At 52.3% G+C, this 21855-nt stretch overlaps 1 protein-coding gene across 4 annotated transcripts in view; it reads left to right on the forward strand.

The window, feature by feature from the left end:
- The window catches only part of ABCG1 (ATP binding cassette subfamily G member 1), a 69578-nt gene extending 53423 nt beyond the window's left edge, over window positions 1-16155 (forward strand). Inside the window, exons 9-15 of one of the 4 annotated variants that reach the window (XR_011433002.1) lie at window positions 2713-2861; window positions 3028-3129; window positions 4031-4199; window positions 5092-5192; window positions 5308-5466; window positions 6538-6866; window positions 8022-16155. Coding sequence is in view for 2 of the 4 variants with exons in the window: in XM_023630220.2 (XP_023485988.1) it covers window positions 2713-2897; window positions 3028-3129; window positions 4031-4199; window positions 5092-5192; window positions 5308-5466; window positions 6748-6866; window positions 8022-8250 (1064 nt within the window). In the remaining 2 variants the exon portion in view is untranslated. Of the gene's footprint in view, window positions 1-2712; window positions 2898-3027; window positions 3130-4030; window positions 4200-5091; window positions 5193-5307; window positions 5467-6537; window positions 6867-8021 lie in introns of all 4 variants that reach the window. The other 3 variants (XR_011433001.1, XM_023630221.2, XM_023630220.2) reach the window with 3 other exon arrangements.
- Window positions 16156-21855: the final 5700 nt, after the last annotated feature.

Below are 21855 nucleotides of genomic sequence, written 5' to 3' on the forward strand. Positions count from 1 at the left end.
AAGTGCCATCCTGTGGTAGAACTTTTAAGAACAGATAAAAAGAGGTTTTCTTTCCTCCAGATAAAATATCTGGAAACTATAGCAAAGGAGCTCTGACTAGGAGCAACATTTCCTAACACTTTGCTGTGTTATTCTAAAAAGAAATAACCTCTAAAAAAAAAAAGGGCACTTTTGCATTGATTAACAGAAATGTTAAAATGCTGATTTAAGTCTTGACCAAATGTGACAAAAATGGTGACCCTCGGAGTCCAGAGACCAGGTTGATGGTCTGAGGTGCTTCTCTTGATGTGGAGGTGCCGAGGTCGGCGGGCTGCAATGCTTAGCAGCCGGTCGCATCATCACTTGCACAGGCCGTGCGGTTTATAAGCTGACACCTCCGATGCCGACTGCTCCTCCTCTGCCTTCTCCTCTCAGCTCACACCCTCCAGGGCATCGCTGCCACCGTCAGACATCACTTTCCCACCAGATCTCCGTCCTCTGCACCACTTCTCCACAACATGTCACCCCACCTGTCTATCAGCAGACTCGACAGCCTCTTTGTGTCTCCAAAACCAACGCCCTCTTCCTCCCATCAGATCTGTCCTCCTTCATTCCACTCTCCAAGTGGGAGATCTTGGCATCCCTCTTGCTTTCTCATCCTTGCAAATTTTGTATTAACTAGGCCACCAAGTGCTCGAACGCCCGCCCACCCAGTCCCGTTGTCCCCCTCAGCACTGTGCTCGGGGTCCAGTCCTTGCCATTGCACCCTGCCATCCTGGGGCTGCCGTAACAAAGTGACACAGACTGGGTGGGCTAAAACAGTAGAAGTTCATTCACTCACGGTTCTGAGGCCAGAAGTCAGGATGTCGGCAGGGCTCTGCTCCCTCTAACGGTTCGAGGGGAGGGTCCTTCCTGCTTCCTCCAGCTTCTGTTGGCTCCAGCATTCCTTGGCTTGTGGCCACGTCTCTCCAATCTCTGCCTCTGTCTTTACATGGCTTTTTTTCTCTGTGTTTCTCTCTGTGTCCTCCCTTCTTCTTATAGGGACACCAGTCATTAGACTCAGGGCCCACCATAAATCCAGGATTTCCTCTCAAGATCCATCACTAATTACATCTGCAAAGAACCTTTTCCAGATAAGGCCATGTTCTGAGGTTCCAGGTGGACACAAACTTTCAGGGGACACTATTCAACACTCTACAACCCTCCTCCTGGGTCCCCCAGTCATCAACCTTTCTTGCTCAGTTTTTCTTTCTGACTCTGGCCACGCCACTCCCAGGACTCCATATTTCCTCCAACATCATCTCCCACATGGTGTTCCATGAGACACTGTCCCTGGGAAATGCTTCTCTCTTACACAAAGTGGGCTATGACAGAGAGGATGGAGAGCTTGGTGAGCTGGAAGGAGATGGGGGGAGAGAGCTTTGTTAGGGAGGGAATTGAGCCTGTTGAAAAGGCAGTGGGACAGGTCCTGTCTGTAGCTGCCTGTTTGTTCATGAGCGAGAGAAGGATGGTGCGGCAGGTGCTGCTGAGCAGGGGGAGGGAAGCAAGGCCCAGGGCCTACAAAAAGGTGAGAAGTTAGAGAGCAGGATGGACAGAGGAAAGAAATAGGGCACATGGGACTTCGAGGAGGTCCCAGAAAGGTGAGAGTGTGTCCCTTCTGGTGGCTTCTATTCCCTCAGTGTCACCTGGAGAGAGGGCCGGAGTTGAGGAGAGAGTGGTGGGTGTGAGTAAGCAGGGGAGTGGGCAGTGCTGGGCTCGTATGGCATCCTTGATGATGATGTTCTGGTGCGGCCAACCTGTCCTGTTTTACGACTGGATCTAGGGGTGCTCAGCCGCCCTGATTCGGGCTCAGGGAAAACAGATAGCTGGTTTTGCCGGAGGAGAGCACCAAAAACCCAAGGCCCCGGGGACTGTGGGAATTAGCAAGAAAGTCATTGAGATGCGAGGCCTGGACGTACGCAAGGAAGGATGCGGGAAAGGAAAAGGCAGATAGACTGGGAGAGAGCAGGTCGGCAACAGGAAGGAGAGCAGTTGCCATGAGAGTGTGGAACCAGGAGAGACAATGAGGCAGAGTGGGACCTTGAATGAGTGTAGAGCGCAGAGGAAGCGTGATGCCCGATGCCCGGGGCCAAGGAGGGATGGTGGGAGCAAGGGAGGACGGTCAGTGGAGGAGATGCTCCCTGGGGATCTGAGGGTGGGGCTGATGGTCCCAGACCTCAAGGTCCCCAGGGTGCCAAGCACACCTCATGGCCCCGGGCTCTTCTCCATGGTCCTGAAGGACTGCCACAGCTCGTCACTCACACTCCTCCCCAGGCGCGAACTGCGAGCTCTCCAAATGGGAACCCCGCTCCATTCTGCTCCCAGCTCCAGCTCTGATGCTTGCCTGCGTTCAGTAAATACTGGCTGGATGAACAGGTTACTGGATGCGTGAGCTAATGACTTCTCAGGCTCCCTGACGTCACAATCCATATTTGCATTCTCGGGCTCCCGCCAGAATAAATGGTCTTGCTGGGGGTTCTAGAGCCGATTTTGAACATTTCAAACATGGGTTGCTCCATGATTTTAGCGTGTCGTCATCATCCTCATCATGCAGCATCAATGTGATCCGTTAAAAATATTCCTGCTGGATTAATGGCTGTGTTGTTGCAAAATGAAAGAGGCCTTCAGTTCGCATTGGCTATGTCAGGGCGCCTCTCCTGGGGCCCGGGCTGACTTCGTCTGTGTCTCATGCAGTGATGGAGGTGGCGTCTGGTGAATATGGCGATCAGAACAGCCGCCTGGTGAGAGCCGTCCGGGAGGGCATGTGCGACTCTGACTACAGGAGGGAGCCCGGGGGCGATGCCGAGGTGACCCCTTTTCTTTGGCACCGGCCCTCTGAAGAGGTAAAGCAGGCAAAACGATTGAAGGGGTTGAGAAAGGTAATGGAACTCCCCGGGCCCCACGGAGCGTGCATGCTACGTCTTGCACTGCTGCATGAGAACGCTGTTAGCCGAGAGGAGAGGCGGGCGGGGCTGGAGTCTCACCTCTGTTCCTTTCCTGTGTCCTCAGGACTCCGCTTCCATGGAAGGCTGTCACAGCTTCTCGGCCAGCTGCCTCACGCAGTTCTGCATCCTCTTCAAAAGGACTTTCCTCAGCATCATGAGGGACTCGGTAAGGGGCTTTGCAATAGTCCCTCGTGACAAAGGAAGCTGTCCGTCCTTTTCTGTTGATTCCTCCTGACTGACCTTTCAGACTGTTTCTCCTCCATTTGCATCTGTCAGCTTTCACTCTGTGATGCCGCAGTAACAAACACTCCCCAAATACCAGCGGCTACAGCAGTAAATATTTACATCTTACTTGTGTTATGTGTTGGCATCTGTGGGTTGTGGCCCTGCCCCAAGTGTCTTCTCATCCTGGGACCCAGAATGGAGGAACAGCTCCTTTCTGGAACATGGCAAAGGGAAAGTGCGAGAGAGAAACCAAAGGGCAGCCCTTAAAACTTCTGGTTCAAGGTGGCAGGTTGTCTCTTGTGCTCACATTCCATTGGCCAGAGCAAGTCATGTGGCCAAGCCTGACATCAGGGCATACATTCCTCCCTAAGAAAGTACTGGAAGGCATGGGGCACTGGTGGGTCGTCCAAAGCCTTATGGGGAAGGGGGTGGTGAATGGTCAGGAGCCATGATAACGTCCGCCCTTTAAAGTGGACAGTCTGACAGCCTGCCGAGGAGTCCCATGCTCAGGGGGCCTCTGGGACCAGTGTGAAAGATGGAGGGGCCGGTAGCAGCCCCTGGAGAGCAGGCCTCTGCTGTGTCCGCTCTTCATCCCCCCACCCCATTGTTTCCACTCGTCCTCTCCTCTGAAGGTAGACTGCCTTTGCGTGCCATTTTTGAACAATTCCTTTTGTTTTAACAGCCATAAAATGCTGCCTTATGCGTGTATGTTTGGTTCAGGGTTGGGGACTTGATTTTCTGGAGGAGAAATCAGGGGCCGATGTTCCAAAGGCCTTGGCCCCATCGTTCTTTCGCTGCCTGCCCTCGGAACTTCCACGAGTGAGACCCGTGTCTGCCCCCAGGTCCTGACGCACCTGCGGATCACTTCCCACATTGGGATCGGCCTCCTCATTGGCCTGCTCTACTTGGGGATAGGGAACGAAGCCAAGAAGGTCTTGAGCAACTCCGGCTTCCTCTTCTTCTCCATGCTGTTCCTCATGTTCGCGGCCCTCATGCCCACCGTCCTCACGTGTGAGTGCCTCCCTGACCACAGTACCCCTCTCCTTCGTGACCTGTGATTCCGACCCACCAATGGAGGACCGAGGGCATGGCTTGGCCAATAGATGAGTTTTCTCAACACGTAGAGTCTTGTCTTTTGAAAATACCACTTTCTTTGTTGACAGATGTAGGTATTATTGTATTTTCTCTTAGACAAGAAAATAAGTACAATATTTAAGCCAAAGGAATGAATCTCTAATGGAGGGCTTTTGAGCATAGTGGAAAGCTGATGAGAGAGAGGTTACTGAAAGGGTTCCTAATCAGGCACCCCTCAAATTCTGTTCCTTAAGCATTACCTCATTCAGTTATTAAGAAATCCCCGGGACAGCCAAGTTTGTGAGTGGATGAGGCTGTTCTAGATGGATTTCCGTGCAATTCTAGATTATTTGCAAAGTAGGCTGCCCTTGGCCACTTCAGACTGGCCATGCAGGAATCTGTTGCTTCACCGGAACTCCAGCATGAACACCTCCTCCCCACAACGCCTCCCCCTCAAATTGCCCTGAATTTCCAAGAGCAGCTTGCGAGGTCCCGCCCAGGGGAAGGAATCGCGTCGTTACAGTCACTCAATGAGAGTAAGCTTAGTAGCAAATACTTGTGCTAATCACGAAAATATCAGGATCCGTGTAGTGTGGGTGTTCTCCGCTGGATGCCTCTCCAGGTTATGAAAATGGTCGGCCGTTTTCCCAGGCTAGTAGATAGTCCTGTACCTCTCCCTTCAAACTCTCGGGGCTGTAGGTGTCAGAAGGCCCACGCCGGGGCCTAGGCCAGGCAGGGTCGCAGAGCGCTCAGCACAGGATCGCCTGTTGGCTATCTGGCACGCTAGGTACATCTGCCTGACGCCCTTTTCCGTCTTCCCGTCTCCTAGTTCCCCTGGAGATGGGAGTCTTTCTTCGAGAACACCTGAATTACTGGTACAGCCTGAAGGCTTACTACCTGGCCAAGACCATGGCCGACGTCCCCTTCCAGGTGCGTAAGGGAAGGGCCGTGATTCGAAGCGGGGCACGAATTCTCCGTCACACCCTGGCGAACCGGGCGGGCGACACCGGTGTCCCCCAGAGGGTGACGGACGCTGTGTTTCCAGATCATGTTCCCCGTGGCGTACTGCAGCATCGTGTACTGGATGACATCGCAGCCGTCCGACGCCGTGCGTTTCGTCCTGTTTGCCGCGCTGGGCACCATGACCTCGCTGGTGGCGCAGTCCCTGGGCCTGCTGATCGGAGCTGCCTCCACGTCCCTGCAGGTGCCGGCCGCGGGACGGGCATCCCTTCCCCACCTTGGCCGACACGGAGTGGGGGTCGGGGCGGCTGCTGTCCTGGTGGAGCTCAGCCCACCCCTCCTTCCTAAGACCCCTCCTCCTGATTCTACCCCAACTTCCTAGGCTGGCTTCACCGGGTTGATCCCCAGGGAAGGAATCACCTTGTCCGGGCAAATTGACAACAGCGGGAGCCCTTATGTGGCACCTAGTGTATACCAGGTGCCCTTATGTTGTGCTTAGTGTATACCAGGGCTGATCTGGGTGCTTTCCAAATATTAGCTCATTTATTCCCAAGCACATCCACGAGTTAGGTGCCATGCTATCCCCATTCTACAGGTGGGGAGACTGAGGCTGGAGAGGCACAGTGATTTGGTCAGGGTCACGCAGCTGGCTTGGAGGCCAAGCTCTTGGTGCCTACATTTTGTTGCCTCCATGAGATCCTCTCGGCCATCCCTCCGAGCCCCCAGTGCACTCCATGCTCCCGCCCCCTAAGCCCTTCCACCTGCTCCCTGGGGCTCCGAGTGCCCCTGCTAGACGCCTATACACCTCACCCCAGCCTACCAAACCCGCATGCATATGGGTTTCTCCACCTTCGTGGCTTTAGGGTGCTCAGGCCTGTCCTATCCTTAAAAACAAACCCAGGACTTGGTGAGTCACGCACCGCCGAGGCCTTCCGACATCCTCTGCCGGGTGCTGTGAACCCCGTTTCCGTCTTCAGAGCCCACTGCCCCGGAGCTGCTCAGCCTCCAGGGCAGCCCCCTCATCCATAGGTGGGAACAGCTGCCGTACCATCGCATGGCCGACAGACACGGAAAGTGCTCGGCCCGCGCCAGCCACAGGAAGCTCGTTGCCCCTTCTTCCTTCAGACACGGCTGAGACACCAGCCCGTGGTCAGCTCCTCAGATGGCCGTGTGCCCCCCACGTTAAGCTCCCTCATCACCATTTTCTGAAGGGGCCCTGCCGCTACTCTGCGGGGGCTTTACTCTTTTTTACCTTCATCCCCTCTGCTGGGCCAGCTGAGCCTCTGGGCACAAAACCCCACCCCTCTCTGTGCAGGACACCAGGCCGCTCACTCAGAAACGAGACGCTTCTCAGCGCCATCCTGGCCTTGGGGGCCCACCCGTCTTGAAAACTCTGCCCTGCTCCTAGCTGTCCAGGCGACTGTCCAGGAATGTCGAATGTGGCCTCTGGCGCTGCCTAGGGAGGATGTTGGGCGGGACGGCCCACCTGCTCCCTCCCAGTAAGTTCCCCTCTGTCCCCCCCCAGGTGGCAACGTTCGTGGGCCCCGTGACGGCCATCCCCGTCCTCCTCTTCTCGGGATTCTTCGTCAGCTTCGACACCATCCCGACTTATCTGCAATGGATGTCCTATATCTCCTATGTCAGGTAGCGTGGGGGGGGCTTTCCCAAGACACAGGGAAGGGACTTGGTTAACGTGCAGACGCTCACAGAAGCCACTTCTTGGCTGTCGGCTAAATGTCGGCATGCCTCCTGGGTCGTGAATTCAAGACTGTGGATGCCTTTTATTTTTTTCCTAGTTTTGTGTGCCCCCACCCTCACCAACACACACACACGCACGCACGCACACACGAGAATAAAATAAATACTTGTGATCCATGCCCTGGAGAAGCCACGGTGGGCCCCGTGTTCTGCACGTTTTGGAGCACTGCCTTGGGTGGGAGTGTTTCCATCTTTTAGGCACTTCGTTCCTCTCTGGAATAAACACTGCTTATAACAAGGTTCTGAAGATTTGTAAAACCTTCATAAGAAATCCAGTGGAAAACAAGTCATGTTTCACGCATCCTCATATCTTTGAACAAGAATGTTCCGGCGCCTTGGGCATGAGGCGATCAGATTTCACGCTCTCTGTTCCGTGGTTCTTTGGCACGGTGGCCCTCGGAGTGCCGTGCCCACCTTTAAAGCTTTTCTCCCCAGCTGTCGCGATTCCACGTGACACACAAGATCCGAGGCTGGGAACAAGCTTTTGTTTTCTAGAATGTCAGTTCAGACCCAGGTATATTGTTCAGGAAAACAAAATGGAAACAAAGCCCTTGGACAGAGTTTCGGCAGTCTGTGCACGCTCCGACACCAAGAAATCAGAAACCCACGTCTTTCTTCTCAAAATTCGTGTTTTTGTTCTGACCGTGTAGGGCTGGAACAGAACGATAGATGGTGCAGAAATGTATTATTTAAAATGCTCTAAAGTCCTTGGAAGGTACGAGGCCCTTGATTATATCTAACTGTTCAAAGAAGAGTGTAATATCAGAAGTAATTAGAGTATTTTTCAATTCATTTCACCACTGAACAAATATGCACCATTCGTTCAATCTGGGTCTTTTGGTGGAGCCTGGAGGAAACAAAACTGGCAAAGACCCGGTCAGGTGGTTGCACGTGTTTATCTGAGGAAGCAGTCGAGAGCTTCAGAAGTGTTTCCGTGGATGATGCTTTACCCTCCACAAAGGGAGGCGAGTGGGGGAGGAGGGGAGTCAGCTGAGCCGGTGGGGTCAGGGCCTCGCTCATCCCCCGCTCTTCCCTCCTCAGGTACGGCTTTGAAGGCGTCATCCTCTCCATCTATGGCCTCGACCGAGAGGACCTGCACTGCGACATCGACGAGACGTGCCACTTCCAGAAGTCGGAGGCCATCCTGAGAGAACTGGACGTGGAGAATGCCAAACTGTACCTGGACTTCATCGTCCTGGGGGTTTTCTTCATCTCCCTGCGCCTCATCGCCTACTTTGTCCTGAGGTACAAAATCCGGGCGGAGAGGTAAAGCAGTGGAATGCCAGCAGAGAGGAAAACGAGACACTGTGGCCCAGGGCCACGTCTAGAATCGTGGAGGCAAGCCTGTGCCACGGACACAGAGACCACGGTGACGCAACCCCTAGAAGCCACGTTTGGTTTCACGGGGGTCACGCATTCAACTTCTCTGCCCAGCTGGGTTGGGTCTTCTGTCCATTACCCTTTCTAGCTTTCACTAGGAAGATGTAGGAAGGTTTTTTCTTTTTTTTTTTTTTTACGTGAAGAATTTTAAAATACTGCAAGTAGGGCAGAATTTAAAACTGCAACAAAGCTGGTGACAAGAGGCTCCCTCAGTCTGTTCCTTCTGGTGACGCTGGTCCTGGATGGAGCATTCCAGCAGCTTCTCAGCTGATCACTGTGCAGTTAGGCGTCGGGGCAGAAAGGCGAGGCGCAGCGTGAGTCCATTTTATGACTATTGTTTTCCTAATTTCATCTTTCTACCTTTTGCCTCTTTTTCCAAGCCAGATGTCGATAGATTTCATTTGTTTTAAGAAACTGTATCTTTTTAGTACTTGTTGAAGAAAATTATTCAGGGTAAATAACATGCTTTGTTTAGAGATACGAGGAGTTTAACTTAAGCGCTGAGCTGGTCTCATTCGGGGACAGGACCTGCGTGAGACACAGATGCAGGCGCCGGGTGGAAGGAAGACTTTGGAACTGTATGGGCTCGGTTGTACCTAAATTTTAAAAAGTTACACAAAAACATTGTAAGGTGTAATCGGCCAAGTCTTTCAAAGTCTTCTATTTTCCCCATACTTCATATTTTAAGCAAAATATATTGTTTCTTTTTTCCTAACTTTCTGAGCACCTTAATTTTGCCTAAGAAAAAATTCCAGAAGGTCAACCCTATTGATATTTTACAAACATTTCTCTTTCCTCGTCTGTCACATCAGCTACCTCCATGGGACCTGGGAAAGCCGGGCTTGGGGAATTCCGGGTGGGGATGTTGAGGGCTCCGCAGGTGCAGCAGGTGAGAGACGAGCCACCTGCATGAGAGGGAAGGTGCTGAGACTTCGTTAGCATCCAAGGACTTCGCAGGACACTGGCAAAGACCTCGTGCGTCCGAGGAGTTTGTAGCTCCGTCAAACAATGCACCTAGAGCTGCGGGCGAGTCCATCTCCCAGGTCCACGCGCCGTGGCGTCTCCGCTGCACCACCCTTTCACTGTTGGGCTTCTGTAGCGTTGAAGAACTGGACACTCCTTTCCCGTGACATAATCCTATCAGTGAAATCCCTCCAGAGCGGGCACGGTGGGCCCATCTGCAGGGTGGACGGCCTTTGACTTCCCCACAGGGCGCCCTGAGCTTGTCAGCGGTCAGAGGCAGTGTGACTACAGGGTGGAAGGTGATTCTGGCCACAGAAGGTCATCTGAAGGAAAATGGAACTGCTTTCCCCTCTGGAGTATCATTATCCTGAAATCGGGGTCTCCGAAGGAAGGACTGTATTTTTGTGGGCAAACTCGTTAACCTCTCTGAGCCTCAGTGTGCTCCTCTGTAAAGAGTTGTCCTGGATCGTCTTCAAGGCTGTGCTCAGCTCTGTAAAGCTCTGAGATCCCTCAGTTGTGTTCTGGAAGCTCTTATTTCCAACTTTAAGAGAATGAGAGGAGGCCATGTGTACGTGGATTTGATTTGCAAATGCTTAGAGATATCCTTTTCACCCTTAGATCCCTTTTAGTAAATACAATTGAGATACATTAAAATGTAATTTTAAGTTTGCTTATTCTACGCAAATGAGGCATTGCCTTCCAGATGAAGTTATTTCACCAGGGTCACGCTTAGCCTTCATAAAAGCCCTCATTGAATTTCAGGATAGATTTGCCTGCGAGACAGCACACAGACAGAGGAAGACCCACACAGGAACAGCCTGGTGCAGGTGTCGAATCGGGAGAGGAGAGAGTCCTGGATGGTGGCTGAGAACTAAGCAGGGGAGGTCAGCACTCAGAGGACTCCTTCCTGCCGGGTGTGTCCTTCCGGCTGTGGGCCTGTGACCCTAGGAAGGAGGTGTGGGCGGGAGCTGCATTGTGTGGGGCCGCCCATCTCCGCTCTCCACAGGCGGCTTCGTCTCATTCATGGAGCCCAGGGGGCTGCATCTCAGCAATTCTGGAAGGAAACAGTGAGATTCCCTCAGATTTCAAGTCTGGTTTCCAAGCACATGGAAGCCCTCGGGAAGAATATTTTCCTAGGTTTCATGCTCCCTGCATTTCCATCCTCCACTGTTAACAGATTATATCCATCCCTTAATAGAGGGGGAACAGATCAAGCTCCTCCCAAAGGGCAGATCTTGGGGGACCTGAGGACTATTGGGCTGTGAGAAGGGAATCACATGGGCAAAGGAACACAGCTATTTTTTAAAGGATGCTACCAGAGTGTAGCAAGTATTCTGAAGTCCCCACCGCTGGATAATTTGCTTAGGAAGCACCCACAGCCATGTGGAACACGGATGCGTCAGTTCTCGAATGCTCCCTTCATCCCCCTTCAAGTGTCAACAAGTACCCCTCGCTCTCGCCTTCTCATTATTAACCCTTGGCAGCATGTACTCAAATGCTGCCATTTGTTTTGGGGTAGTCTGATAAAACATCTTGTTCCAATGGCCTAAGGTAACATCCAAGCGACTTACTGACTTGTTTTCTACGTAGTTGTGGTTAAGAGGTAGGTGGTGATATGCTGTCCTTCCTACTGTGGAATTTAAACCAGACCAACTTCCTGAATCTAATTCTTTTAAGTAATTTCTGATGGAATGACTCAAATATTCTTTTCATCTCTGATAGTACTTCTTCACTTAGAAGGAAGGGTTAGACCTTGGATAAAGGATGCACAACCTCTCCAGTGCTAGTAGAGAGAAAAACGGAAGTGCGGAGAAAATCACTTGTCAGTGAAACTTGTCGGGAGAGAAAGGGGAACGCGGTGGGTTCTGCCCGCCCCTCCCGCTCCGGCACAGCTTGAGGGCCTGGGTCTTTGCTGACAGCCCCATCTCGGGACCCTTTCCCCCTCTCTGTCCTCATTCAGAGCGTTTCATGCTGCTGCTTCTCCTCTTCTCGTTGAACGTCAGCTACAGAATTAAATTCTTCAAAAGTTCCTGCCTGGATGAAGTGGGAGGCTCTCCCCAAGAAGGGAGGAAACCCGTGTGAATATTTTACATGGAAGATGCTGCAGTCTGATGATGTCCCACCTTGGGGGAGGGGCCTTCAGGACCAGGAAATGGGACATGAGCTTTTAGGTCAAAACCCTTCCTAGAGACCCACAAAAAGGCCATTTCTCACCCTGACAAAAGCACTGCCAGGAGGTCAGGGACAGGCTGTATCCGTGAGGGGGACATCACTGTGGTTGTTTCCCTGAGAAGAGAAAGCTCCAGGGCACTGAGCATCTTTCCTGCGGAGTGGTCCAGGCCCTGCACTGGATGCCTTACGAATCCCTCTGTTCCTTCACTCACTCAGCACACATTTATCGACCCATCCCCACATGCGTGGTGCTGTCCCAGGCTCCAGGGCTCAGGGGCCAGAACTCAGCTGCAGACCTGCCCCCAGGGGGCCTCGCTGTATTCATCCTGCAGTTGCAGAACGCCCAGGCCAGGAGAGGGTCAGTAAGGGCCTGGGTCCCAGGGCCGGGAGAGAGCAGAGTTGGCATTTGAGCCCCAGTCTGACCCAAAAGTCTCTCTTGTTTTTGCTTTGCCGTGTTGTCTCCTGTTCATGCTGTACAAGCGTGCGTGAAAATGCTTCGTCGGGTCTGAAGTGCAATACTAGTTTAGGCGCTTTTCCTTCTGGACTTGCCATCTCCAAGCAGATAGCTGAGATGGGAGGCTGGCCCGGCCCCCGCCCTCGATGGCCCTGCATAGGGGTGTGTGAGCTGGCCGGGGGGCTGAGCTCCCTCCCGGCTGGGTGCAGAGCCGCCTCCCTCTGCCCTTCCTAACGCAGCACACCTGTGGGTCAGCTGGGTCTAGACAGGGGGTGTGGGTGTGTGTGCACTCACTAGGACTAGAGAGGACAGGTGTGTGTGCGTGTGTGTACATATGTACACACGTGCACACGTGTAGGCTTGCTCCAGGTGTGTATCTGATGGCTCTTCTGTGGTGTCTCCTTTGTCTCTAAATCCTCGCTTGTCCTTTACTCCAAGAAGGAAAGAAAAAAATTCCCTCCCTTCACGCCTGTTGTGCAGACAATGACAGTGTAGTCAGGCCTCATGAAGGCTTTCGTCAGATGTGGTAAATTAGACTGTGACCAAAAGCAAAACAAAGCCGCCAAGGTGGGAGGTGCGGAGGGTGCGAATTTGAGTTAGATACTTTTAAGAAATAAAGACTGCTAATAAAGTATTTTATATAAAACTTTTTACTTGTGTTCAGTGTAAATGCTTCAAAATGGGAAATGATTTGCTGGAATCGTATTAGGCAAAAGGGATTTTTCAGTGGTATTTTGAAAACATTTGTCGTCCGTCTGGTAAGGGTTCTGCTTCTCCACGTTGTGTTCTGATCTTACGCCCGACTGTAAATTGTCACCTTTCTCTCTCCAAAACCTTCACGTTTTAGGTTGAACTGTCTTCGAGTTTTGTGTTTCCCCTCCATTCTCGCGGACCCCTCGCCCACTTCCTCCTGCCTTGTTTGTATTGGCCTTGGCCTTGAAAAGTGCCGAGGCCCCAGATGCTCGTGGTCCACGAGGTCCCGTCCAGTCCTCTCCACCCTTGCGATGGTCCCACGGACGTGGGCGCCCCGGGAGGTAGTTCCACCAGAAAGACACCCCTCGTTTGTTACTCTAGCAATCTGGGAGACCCATTTCTCAGGCCCCAGCCTCTCTAGGTCAGCTGCTACGCTAAAGCATCACCTCCCCAGAGTCACAGTGAGCAGGACCCAGAAGGAGCCTGGAGTCCCGTGTTGCGTTGGCTCGCCAGCTCCCCAGACGGCCGCTGGTACACGTACACAGAGCCAGGACTTGCAAGGACAGCGGTAGGTGCTAGGCTGGGCTGTCAGACTGGCCTTCCCTCCCACCTGGGACACAGGGCAGAGAGCAAGGTTGGGCAAAGGCACAGAACCGATGGCCCGCAGTCCTAAGTGACAGGGAGGGAGGAGTGGTGTGCACAATCAGAGAGCACCCCAGGTGTGAGACAACCTCGTGACGGCAGTGCGTGCCGGCCCACCTGCTGCCTTCACTTCTCCTCTACACCTCTCTGCCTTTGCAGACCTGGCCTCCTTCAATCCAGCTTACATCAGGGTCCTGGTCCTTCTGGGCCTCTCACATCAGGGACGTTCCTCTGAGATAATTGCCCTCTGCAAAGACAGGGGCTTCTGATGACTGTGTTCAGGGCCCGCCTGGGACCAGAAGTGGGGAGTCCCACACCCCCATTGCACAGTCTAATTTTCATGCTCGCAAGCTCAGTTCAGCCTGAACTTGAAATCCATGCCTCCTGGGCAGGAGCACAGTGTGAGCGAAGATGACGCCCAGATGCCCATCCTTCTGCTGGGGGTAGCCTAGATTTTCTGATAACACTGTCTCTCCCTCCCCATTCCTTATTCCCATCTTTGAGGAAACAGAAGAGTTTCGCCTTAGCCCAGTTTTTTATGTTATCTCTGAATGTGCCAACTTGGAATCATTCCTCCAACAGACCATTTATAGCCCACTCCAGTGCGTCCTGTGCCAGCCAAGGAAACCTGCTGTGCATTTACGGCCACCTAGTTGATGAGTGAGGCATGTGCGCACAGGTCAGGCTTACAGACCCTGATGTCTGCTGTTCTCAGAAGTAGTCCCCCAGCATCAAAAAGGGGGAAATGATCCATGCACACTGGCTCCCAGTTCCCTCTGGGGCGAGTGATTGTCATTGGTGGGGCACCGCTTTGGGGCTTTTCCACGTTATAATGACCACTGTAAAGCTGAAGAGAAAGGAACAGAAGCACAAAACTGCCCTTGTTTTGTCACACACCCGGCTGAGCCTGCCGGCTGGGTCTGGGCTCCGCTTTCTGAGGGCTCACTGTGCCGTGGAGGCGGGGCCAGCTGTGGGGTTCCCACAGCTGGATGGTTGAGCTCGCCCTGGCTGCTCCCCGTTCCCAGGAGATATCCCATGGCCCCAGGACCATGGGAGGTTCCCTGTGGAGTTTGTGGTTTTAGAGACAGCCTTTCAGCCCCCAAGCGGGAATGTCACATCTTGGGAATGGCGTGAGCCCAAGCCACAGAAAATTAAAAACAGCAAAACTCAAAAGGATTACCTTCAGCGGAAGTTTCTCGCACCATCCTCTGTTTGGACTGTCTGAATAAACACGAGAGACCCCTGTTTGACCCCTTTGGCTTACACTTTGCACATGAATTCAGACGTGGCCCTGGGAGTGTGTACAGTTCGACAGCCTTTGGTATGTTCCCTGATGTTACTGATTTGGGGGAACTTGTAAGCCACCCGCTCTTACTCCTCCTGGTGGGGGTCACACCTCACGTGCAGCAGGGGCCAAGGGCAGCTGGGACAGATGCTGAGGCCCGGCTGGCAAGCCTCGGAGCCGTGAGGGGGGCCCCTCCCTTCTGGCCTGTGTGGCGGCCGGTTCTCGAGTCCCCCAGGCGGGTCTCCCTGAAGGAGAGCTGAGAAAGGCCTTGCTGCCAGCGCTGAGAGTGGACCAGTCTCCTTTCACGTCTGCCCGGAGGCTGGTCCAGCACCAGCCCCTTCCTCCCAGCGCAGCCCTGGATCAGCACACGGAGCTTACCAGAAAGCAGTGTTTGTCGAGCGGGGCTGTGCTGGAACAGCAGGCTCAGCCGTCTCTGGGGGAGGAGCGACCAAAACTATCCGCCCTCTTGGGGGGCCCTGAGTGCGCCCTGTCCTGCTGGGTCAAGTGGATCAAGCCCTGAGGGGAAAGGCTGGAAACCATGGGGTGTGCGGGGTTAGGGCTGAGCGCCCTGGACGTGTGGGTTCCCGGCGGTCCCAGGGGCAGCCCGCTCTGAATGGTACGGAGGGACTGACTTTCTGACGGTGTTTCACTGGCCGTGGTAGCTCTTCTACTTTATAACTTCATGGGTTCTTTTTACAATTCTGTCGTCATGCACCTTGGGGGTCTCTTTTCCATGACCTGTGGATCACAGGCTGCCTGCGGCTTCATTCTAAGTATCTCATTTTTAAGTTATCGGCCGATTAAAAATTGTACCCCAAGGCTTTTTCACCCAAACTGCTAGTAAAGTGGACCACTAAGCCCGCAATGGGTCTCCATGTTTATCGTCTTACGCTCCCCGTGGAAGCAGGTGACTGGAGACGGGCTTCTCAATGGAACGTGGATGTTTAAAAAATTAATATCTGTCAGTGACCCCCTCACTCTGGTTTATTCGTTTTTTCCTTTGTGGACATATTGGTGCAATACCTGATCATAGCTGAACCTGTCATGAATCGTTGCCTTTTGTTTGATGAGCAGCTACGTAAGATTTCCCCTCTGTTATCCCTTCCAAAGCAAGAGTCAATGCAAGTAACATTTCTAATCAGCGTGCAAATATGTGCATAGATCTGTATATCTAATATGTAATTATATAGTCCCAGATTTTTATAATGCTGTATGGTTAACTTCCTATTGACTTAGCCATGTTACTTTAGGAAATGCTGTTGCTTGCACGCTGCAAGAGGTTTGCACTGTTGTAGATAAATACAACATATATACATACGTACATATATATATAGATATATATATTTAAAAATAACTTCAGCTCTCTTGGGCACTTGTTTCCCTCCTTTGGAATATAGACCCGAGCAGACCCTCGGATGTGAGCTTTCTACTCTCCCTTCCATGGTCCCGCTCTGCGTATTCCTGTGGAGTTATCTCCTTAGAAGATTTGTATGTGCAGTTTTTGCAGACTTGAACTTTGTTTTCTGAAATTAGATGCCATTTATGAATATGTGACATAAATCAAATAAAGCATCATTATTTTCAGATTTCTCTTTCTCTCTCCTTCTTGCTTTCGAAAACACCAGCTCTCAGACCTGCTGGGAGACTGGGGCCCCGGGTCTGGCCAAGAAGCGGGGTACTTTCTTCTTGCACGGCCCTTGCTCTTAATGGAGCAGTGCCTTTGGTAGGTGTTGTAATGGCTGCAGATGGAGCTGGGAAGAAAAGTAAGAGTGACAGTAGCGTAGCCCCAGCCCCCGCTTGTCATGTGGTAACACAGGGTGAAGTGCCTTCTCACTCACCGTCTCATTTAACTGCCATCCTCGGAGCCAGAGAGCCAGCAGTGGTCCAGTTTTGCAGATGAAGAAACTGAAGCTCAGAGAGACCAGGTAGTTTGCCTGAGGCAGAATTCACTGTAGCTGGGGAGCCAGGGCTCCTGACGCCCCACCTTGGGAAGAAGGCATTGAGGAATTGACAGCAGAGGAAGAGAATCCATTTGTCACAAGAAGTGGCCTGGGGGAATCTGTCCCCAGTGACCAGGGGAAACTTCTCCCAGACACTTTGCTAAGGGGTAAGATGACGGCGAAGTTCCCCAGGAGTCCACTTTGGGGATCTAAGGGCCCCATATGGATCAGCACTGGGTTCGGGCTGGGCCTGGGTCCGGGTGTCACTCTGGGAAGGTCAGCTGGGTATGGCCATGATGGGTAGGACAAGGTAACCCTTGTGGGTGTGGAGGACGGTGTGCATTCAGGGACAGGACTGAGAGAAAAGCCAGGGCTCCCTGTCCCTTCTTCCTGCCTAGGTTTCTCTGTCCCTAGATGCTGTTCTGTGCCCCCAAACCACCCGCCACCTCCCCCATCAAAATCCCCCTTCCTTCCCCACTTCTTCCAAAATGATCTCCGTCATCATTTTTAAACTACAAATATTCCACACACTTGTTTTAACAAATAAAACGAAAGTTAATCATCTCACCTCCAACCCACCCCAATCATACCCCCAGAGGTAACCAGCCTTGACAACCAAAGGACAGTTTATTCTCTCATCTGCTTATCACCCCCAAGAAAGAGACGGGCGCGGCACTGGCTCGCCTCCCCACGCGCTGGCCTTCCCTTGTACGGACTGCAGACAGCGCTCCAGACCAGAAGCACAGGGCTCCTCATTCTAGCTTTAACCACTGCAGGGCACACTGTTGCCGGAACGTTCCAGAATCCATGCAGCCATTTCCCTTCTGATCGACACTATGGTTGTTTCCACGATAACAAACATGCTTTAATAAGTCTGAAAAATTGGACAGCATCCTTGTAGTGATATCCTCATAAGCTATAATTTAGACCACAGAAGGATTTCTGGAAACCCAAATGGAAGGAAATCCAAGATGTAAATGCGGTGCGTAGAGAGAGCGCCCACTGATGATGGGACCTGCAGACCCCCGTGTGCCCCTCCCTCTCACGGTGCCCCAAGGGGGCTTTCAGGGCTGTCCCATCCGGCCCTCTGGCCTCCAGTGACTCTCGGGGACTGCAAGCGCCCAGGGCGCCGGGACCCCACACAAGGCTGCCAGGGCCTCAGCCATTAGCTCATGTGGGTCCCGCCTCACCCAGGAGTGCCGGTCTTCACTGGCAACATCACTGTGGCTTCGGCAGTAAAAGTAAGTGCCTCTCATTGGCAACCTCATTCTACAGAAAGATGATGACATGAGAACCAGAGGTAAAACCCAGGGTACTCTTCTAGGAGAATCAACAGATTTTTCCCGAGATATTTCTTTTCCTTTCTTAGCTGGTTCCCCGGTGTGAGCAGCTGTGTGTGTCCGTGCTCAGTGCTGCCACACTTGCAAGATATCAATGCAATCACAGCCAGGCGTGACCAGCAACCCGGCCACCCATTGGCTCGGGACCTTGGAAGTTGATTCGTTTCTCCTAATTTCCTTGCCTGGTTGTCATATCTGAGAGGTGGTGTCAGAAGGAAAAGGGAGCTCCATGCGTCAAGAAAAATCCCCAGGATTGGTGAGAGCTGGGGAGTGGGAATGGGAGAGACAGAAGCGATAAGAGAATGGCTGTTGGTGTCCGAGGGCTCCCTCTGGTGGGCGCTGGGGCTGTGCCCCATGGGGTGCTGAGCATGGCCTCTCACAGAGAACAGAGCAGGTGTGTAGGATGGGGAGAAGTGGGGAGCGCCTGTGCCCCACAGAACCCAAGAGGGAAAGGCAGCCGCATCCAGGACATCAGCGACAGAGACAGCTGCCCCAAGAGAAGCAGCTAATAATTCCTGTGCCCTTAGTGGGGTCTGGAGAGAGCCCTCAGCCTGGGGCCACCTAGAAGGGGACAAGGCCCCTTCAGAGGCCATCTGGCAGGACCGATGCCATTCAGGACCAGACGAGCCAGCCCACACCTTGATCCATGGAACTAAACTCTCAATTCTCAGTGCAGAAAGTCAGACATTGTCCAAAATCACTAAGTCCACAAAGAACGGTATAAGCACATTTGGGTTTTTATATGTGCATTTTTTATTGGGATATAATTCATATACCAGAAAATTCACCCTTGTAAAGTGTACAACTCACTGCTTTTTAGTATTTCACAGAATTGTGCTGTCATTACCACTCTCTAATTCCAGAACATTTTCTCACCTGCAGAAGAAACCCTGTGCCCATCAGCAGTCACTCCCCGTCGTCCCCCCCGCCAGCCCCTGACAACCACCAACCTACCCCGTCTCCCCGGATTGTCTTATTCTGGACATGTCATGTAGACGGAATCACACATGTGGTCTTGGTGTCTGGCTCTTCTCACTCAGCTTAAAGCACATTTCAATTTCAAAAGCAGCACACAGCTAAGGAAGAAAGGGCCCACAGCCCAGAAGGACGGAGAAGCCCCACACACAGCATTGTGGCCAACCAAGGTTCGCTGGCTTGGACCTCCCAAGGGCTCTGTGAGCCTGCTTCTTGCTTTTGCAGTCATTGAACACTCGCTGACACTGCTAGTGCCATTGTCCCCATTTTGCCATTGGGAACTTTGAGGCTCAGAGGGTCTGTGCATCCAGTTCCCAAAGACTGGACATTGGAGAGGAGAATTTCCAGCCTCTGCAGCCCAAGACCCTGAAGGGCCTCGGAGGGAGCAAGGGAGGAGTTTCCATGACAACCCTGGAGATATGCGACCCGCCACCCAGACATCCCTCCAGGAGAACCTGAGGCAACACAGCCCACTGACAATGCCAGCTGCTGGCCCTCAGGATCCACCGTGGCACCACGCCAGGCCATTCCTGCTCAAAACAGGATTCCTCGAAGTGGCACTTTGGTTTGGGGACTGTCCTTCGGCCCTTTGGAGACCTCTGCTGAACTTGGCCATGGTCTGAGGCTCTCCCCACCCACTCTTTCCTTCCTCCTCTCCATTCAGAAATGTCAGACCCTCAGCCAGGTCTGAGACTTCTCGTTATGCCTGCCCTCGCTTCTCCCTCTCACGTCTCCCCAGCGACTCTGTTGATTTGACCCTGTATTCGTGTCTCAGTTTGAAGCAAAGACCCTCCTCTCTATGCCATTGAAAGTTTAAGAATTCTTGAACAGAGTGATGAATTCCAGAAAACATCCAACATGTTGTGGAATAATACACAGCTACCCAGCTGACGAGGAAGGAACCATCGCCAAAAAAGAAACGCCAAAGCGATGCTTTTAATGATCAACCATACTTAGACTCGAGGGGCAAAGGCGTGTAAACAGCACAGGAAAGAATCATCAGGCTTAACGGCCACAGAGCTTTGGGACAGGGGAAGTCCAGTGTCTCTCTCCCCTTCCACCAGCAGCAAGGGGGTCTGACTTCTCCTGGGCAAGTCAAAGTTCTCATTCCATGGGTTCTGGAAGGTTCTACAAATGTGTACCATTTCCGAGTCAGTGAGGAAGGTATTTGATATGAAAATAATCCCTGGGTCCTACGGAATCCAATTCATTTTCCTAATTTACCTCATGCCACTGGTAGATGAAAATTTTAGAGGTGATTGCCCAGGAGGTAGGGGGGTTTAATGGACGGTGTCAAGGCCATTTGGGCCACGGACAGTCAGCATCAACTGAGTACCCAGGAGGCCTGAAGTCCACCGAGGATATGACCAGCAGCCCAGGAAAAGGGTCCAACACATCCCAGATTTGAACCTGAGCAAGGCTGTGTCCTTGAGCAAATTTCTCTCAAGTTCCTCATTGGTAGAGTAAGAATTAATACAAAATCATCCAGTGCATTTTGGGTAAAAGAAAAAAACATTTCTGGTCCACACGGTAGCACTTCCTAACCCCAAATGTTAAAATTGGTTAGCGCTCTCTGGGTACTTAATAGACATCAACCATCCAGAGCCAAGAACCTTGTTTAAAATTCCCGAGGAAGACCACGCACCCCTTGGCCACCCCCAGCAGGTCACATAGAGCTCAAGGGCAGAATCGGGCTTCCTGGGATTTTCTGCTGGCTCCTGGCAAACGTAATTATTCAAGATTCGTTAGCATTTCAGTGTCTCATTGGCAAACCTAGCAAATTATTATGAACCTTTGCACAAGGTGGGGAGCATGTTAACTATTGAATTTCTTTACTCACAATAGATTGCAACTTATAAAATGAATTAGATGAGAATGACCTACGGGAGGTGCTATAATGCAAACACAACCTTCTAGAAGGGCTCCCTGCCGGGGGCTGCCTCCTGCTCTTGGTGTGTTGGCTGTCCTGGCCGAGGATCCTGGACCCAATTACTACACAGCTTGCTCATCTGAAAATGGGGATGGTAACGCCCCCACCTCGTGGGCTTGTTTAAGAGCATTCCATGAGTTAGCAAATCTCAAGGGCTTGATCAGTGTGTGACACATGCCACCTGCTCAGTCAGTATTAGATTGTCTTTACCAACCGCTCTGGGATTCAGCCACAGTGATGCCCGGCAGGCTGCCCCATGAGCTGTCCATTCTTGGGGGAAGGATTAAGGGCAGAAACCCCCCTGCCCCAGACGTGGCGCACTTTTGGGAGCCGAATCCGCCTCCACATTCCTCCCCCTGCCCCGGGTTCCACTCTGAGCTGGGGGGTGGGGGGGCTTCACACCGACCCTGGAGAGATGAGAGGCAGCTGCACACTTCGGGTGGACACACAGATGTGTAGTGGACACGTTTCACCCTCACCTTAAAATTTATTGCGCAAAACGGTGACTTGACTTTTCTCTGTTGTGAACTTAAAGCCCCCACCTGTAACTGAGCAAAAAGGGGCTCATTCTGCTCGCCACAATCTGGTGCCAATCAATTGCAAACAAGCCGGTGGTTGAGAAAGGAAAACTTACATGATTAGCCGGCATTGTCGGAAGATGGCAGACTAGTGTCCTGAAGAACCGTCTTCCAATGATACAGGATCCTGAGGCAGTTAGACGGGGAAACGGGCGGGGAAGGGGCGGGTTAGGGATGTTGACCCTCCGGTGCGACAAACCTCAAGGCGCCACGTTACCTCTGTCTTCTATCGTTCGCGACGGGCACCAAGGCAGAGTTTTTCTTTCTGGAGGTCGTCATGTTCCTGGGGACCTCAGAGAACAAAGTTGTCTTATCACAGCTGGGAGACTTGCATAAGAAAGAGTCATAGAACTAGCAGATCAGGTATTTTGTAAAAGCGAGAGGTGCTTAATCATCTAGGCTGTGAGCAGGCTCGAATGTACTCACAGAGGCTAGGGAGTCAGGGTCAGAGTTACAATGTTGCTTCTTTTCCCTAAGATGGCTTCCCTCGTGTTAACTTACCATCTTGCTGTTACACACCCAG

Source organism: Equus caballus, chromosome 26 (assembly GCF_041296265.1).
Source record: "Equus caballus isolate H_3958 breed thoroughbred chromosome 26, TB-T2T, whole genome shotgun sequence".
Taxonomy (NCBI): Eukaryota; Metazoa; Chordata; class Mammalia; order Perissodactyla; family Equidae; genus Equus; species Equus caballus.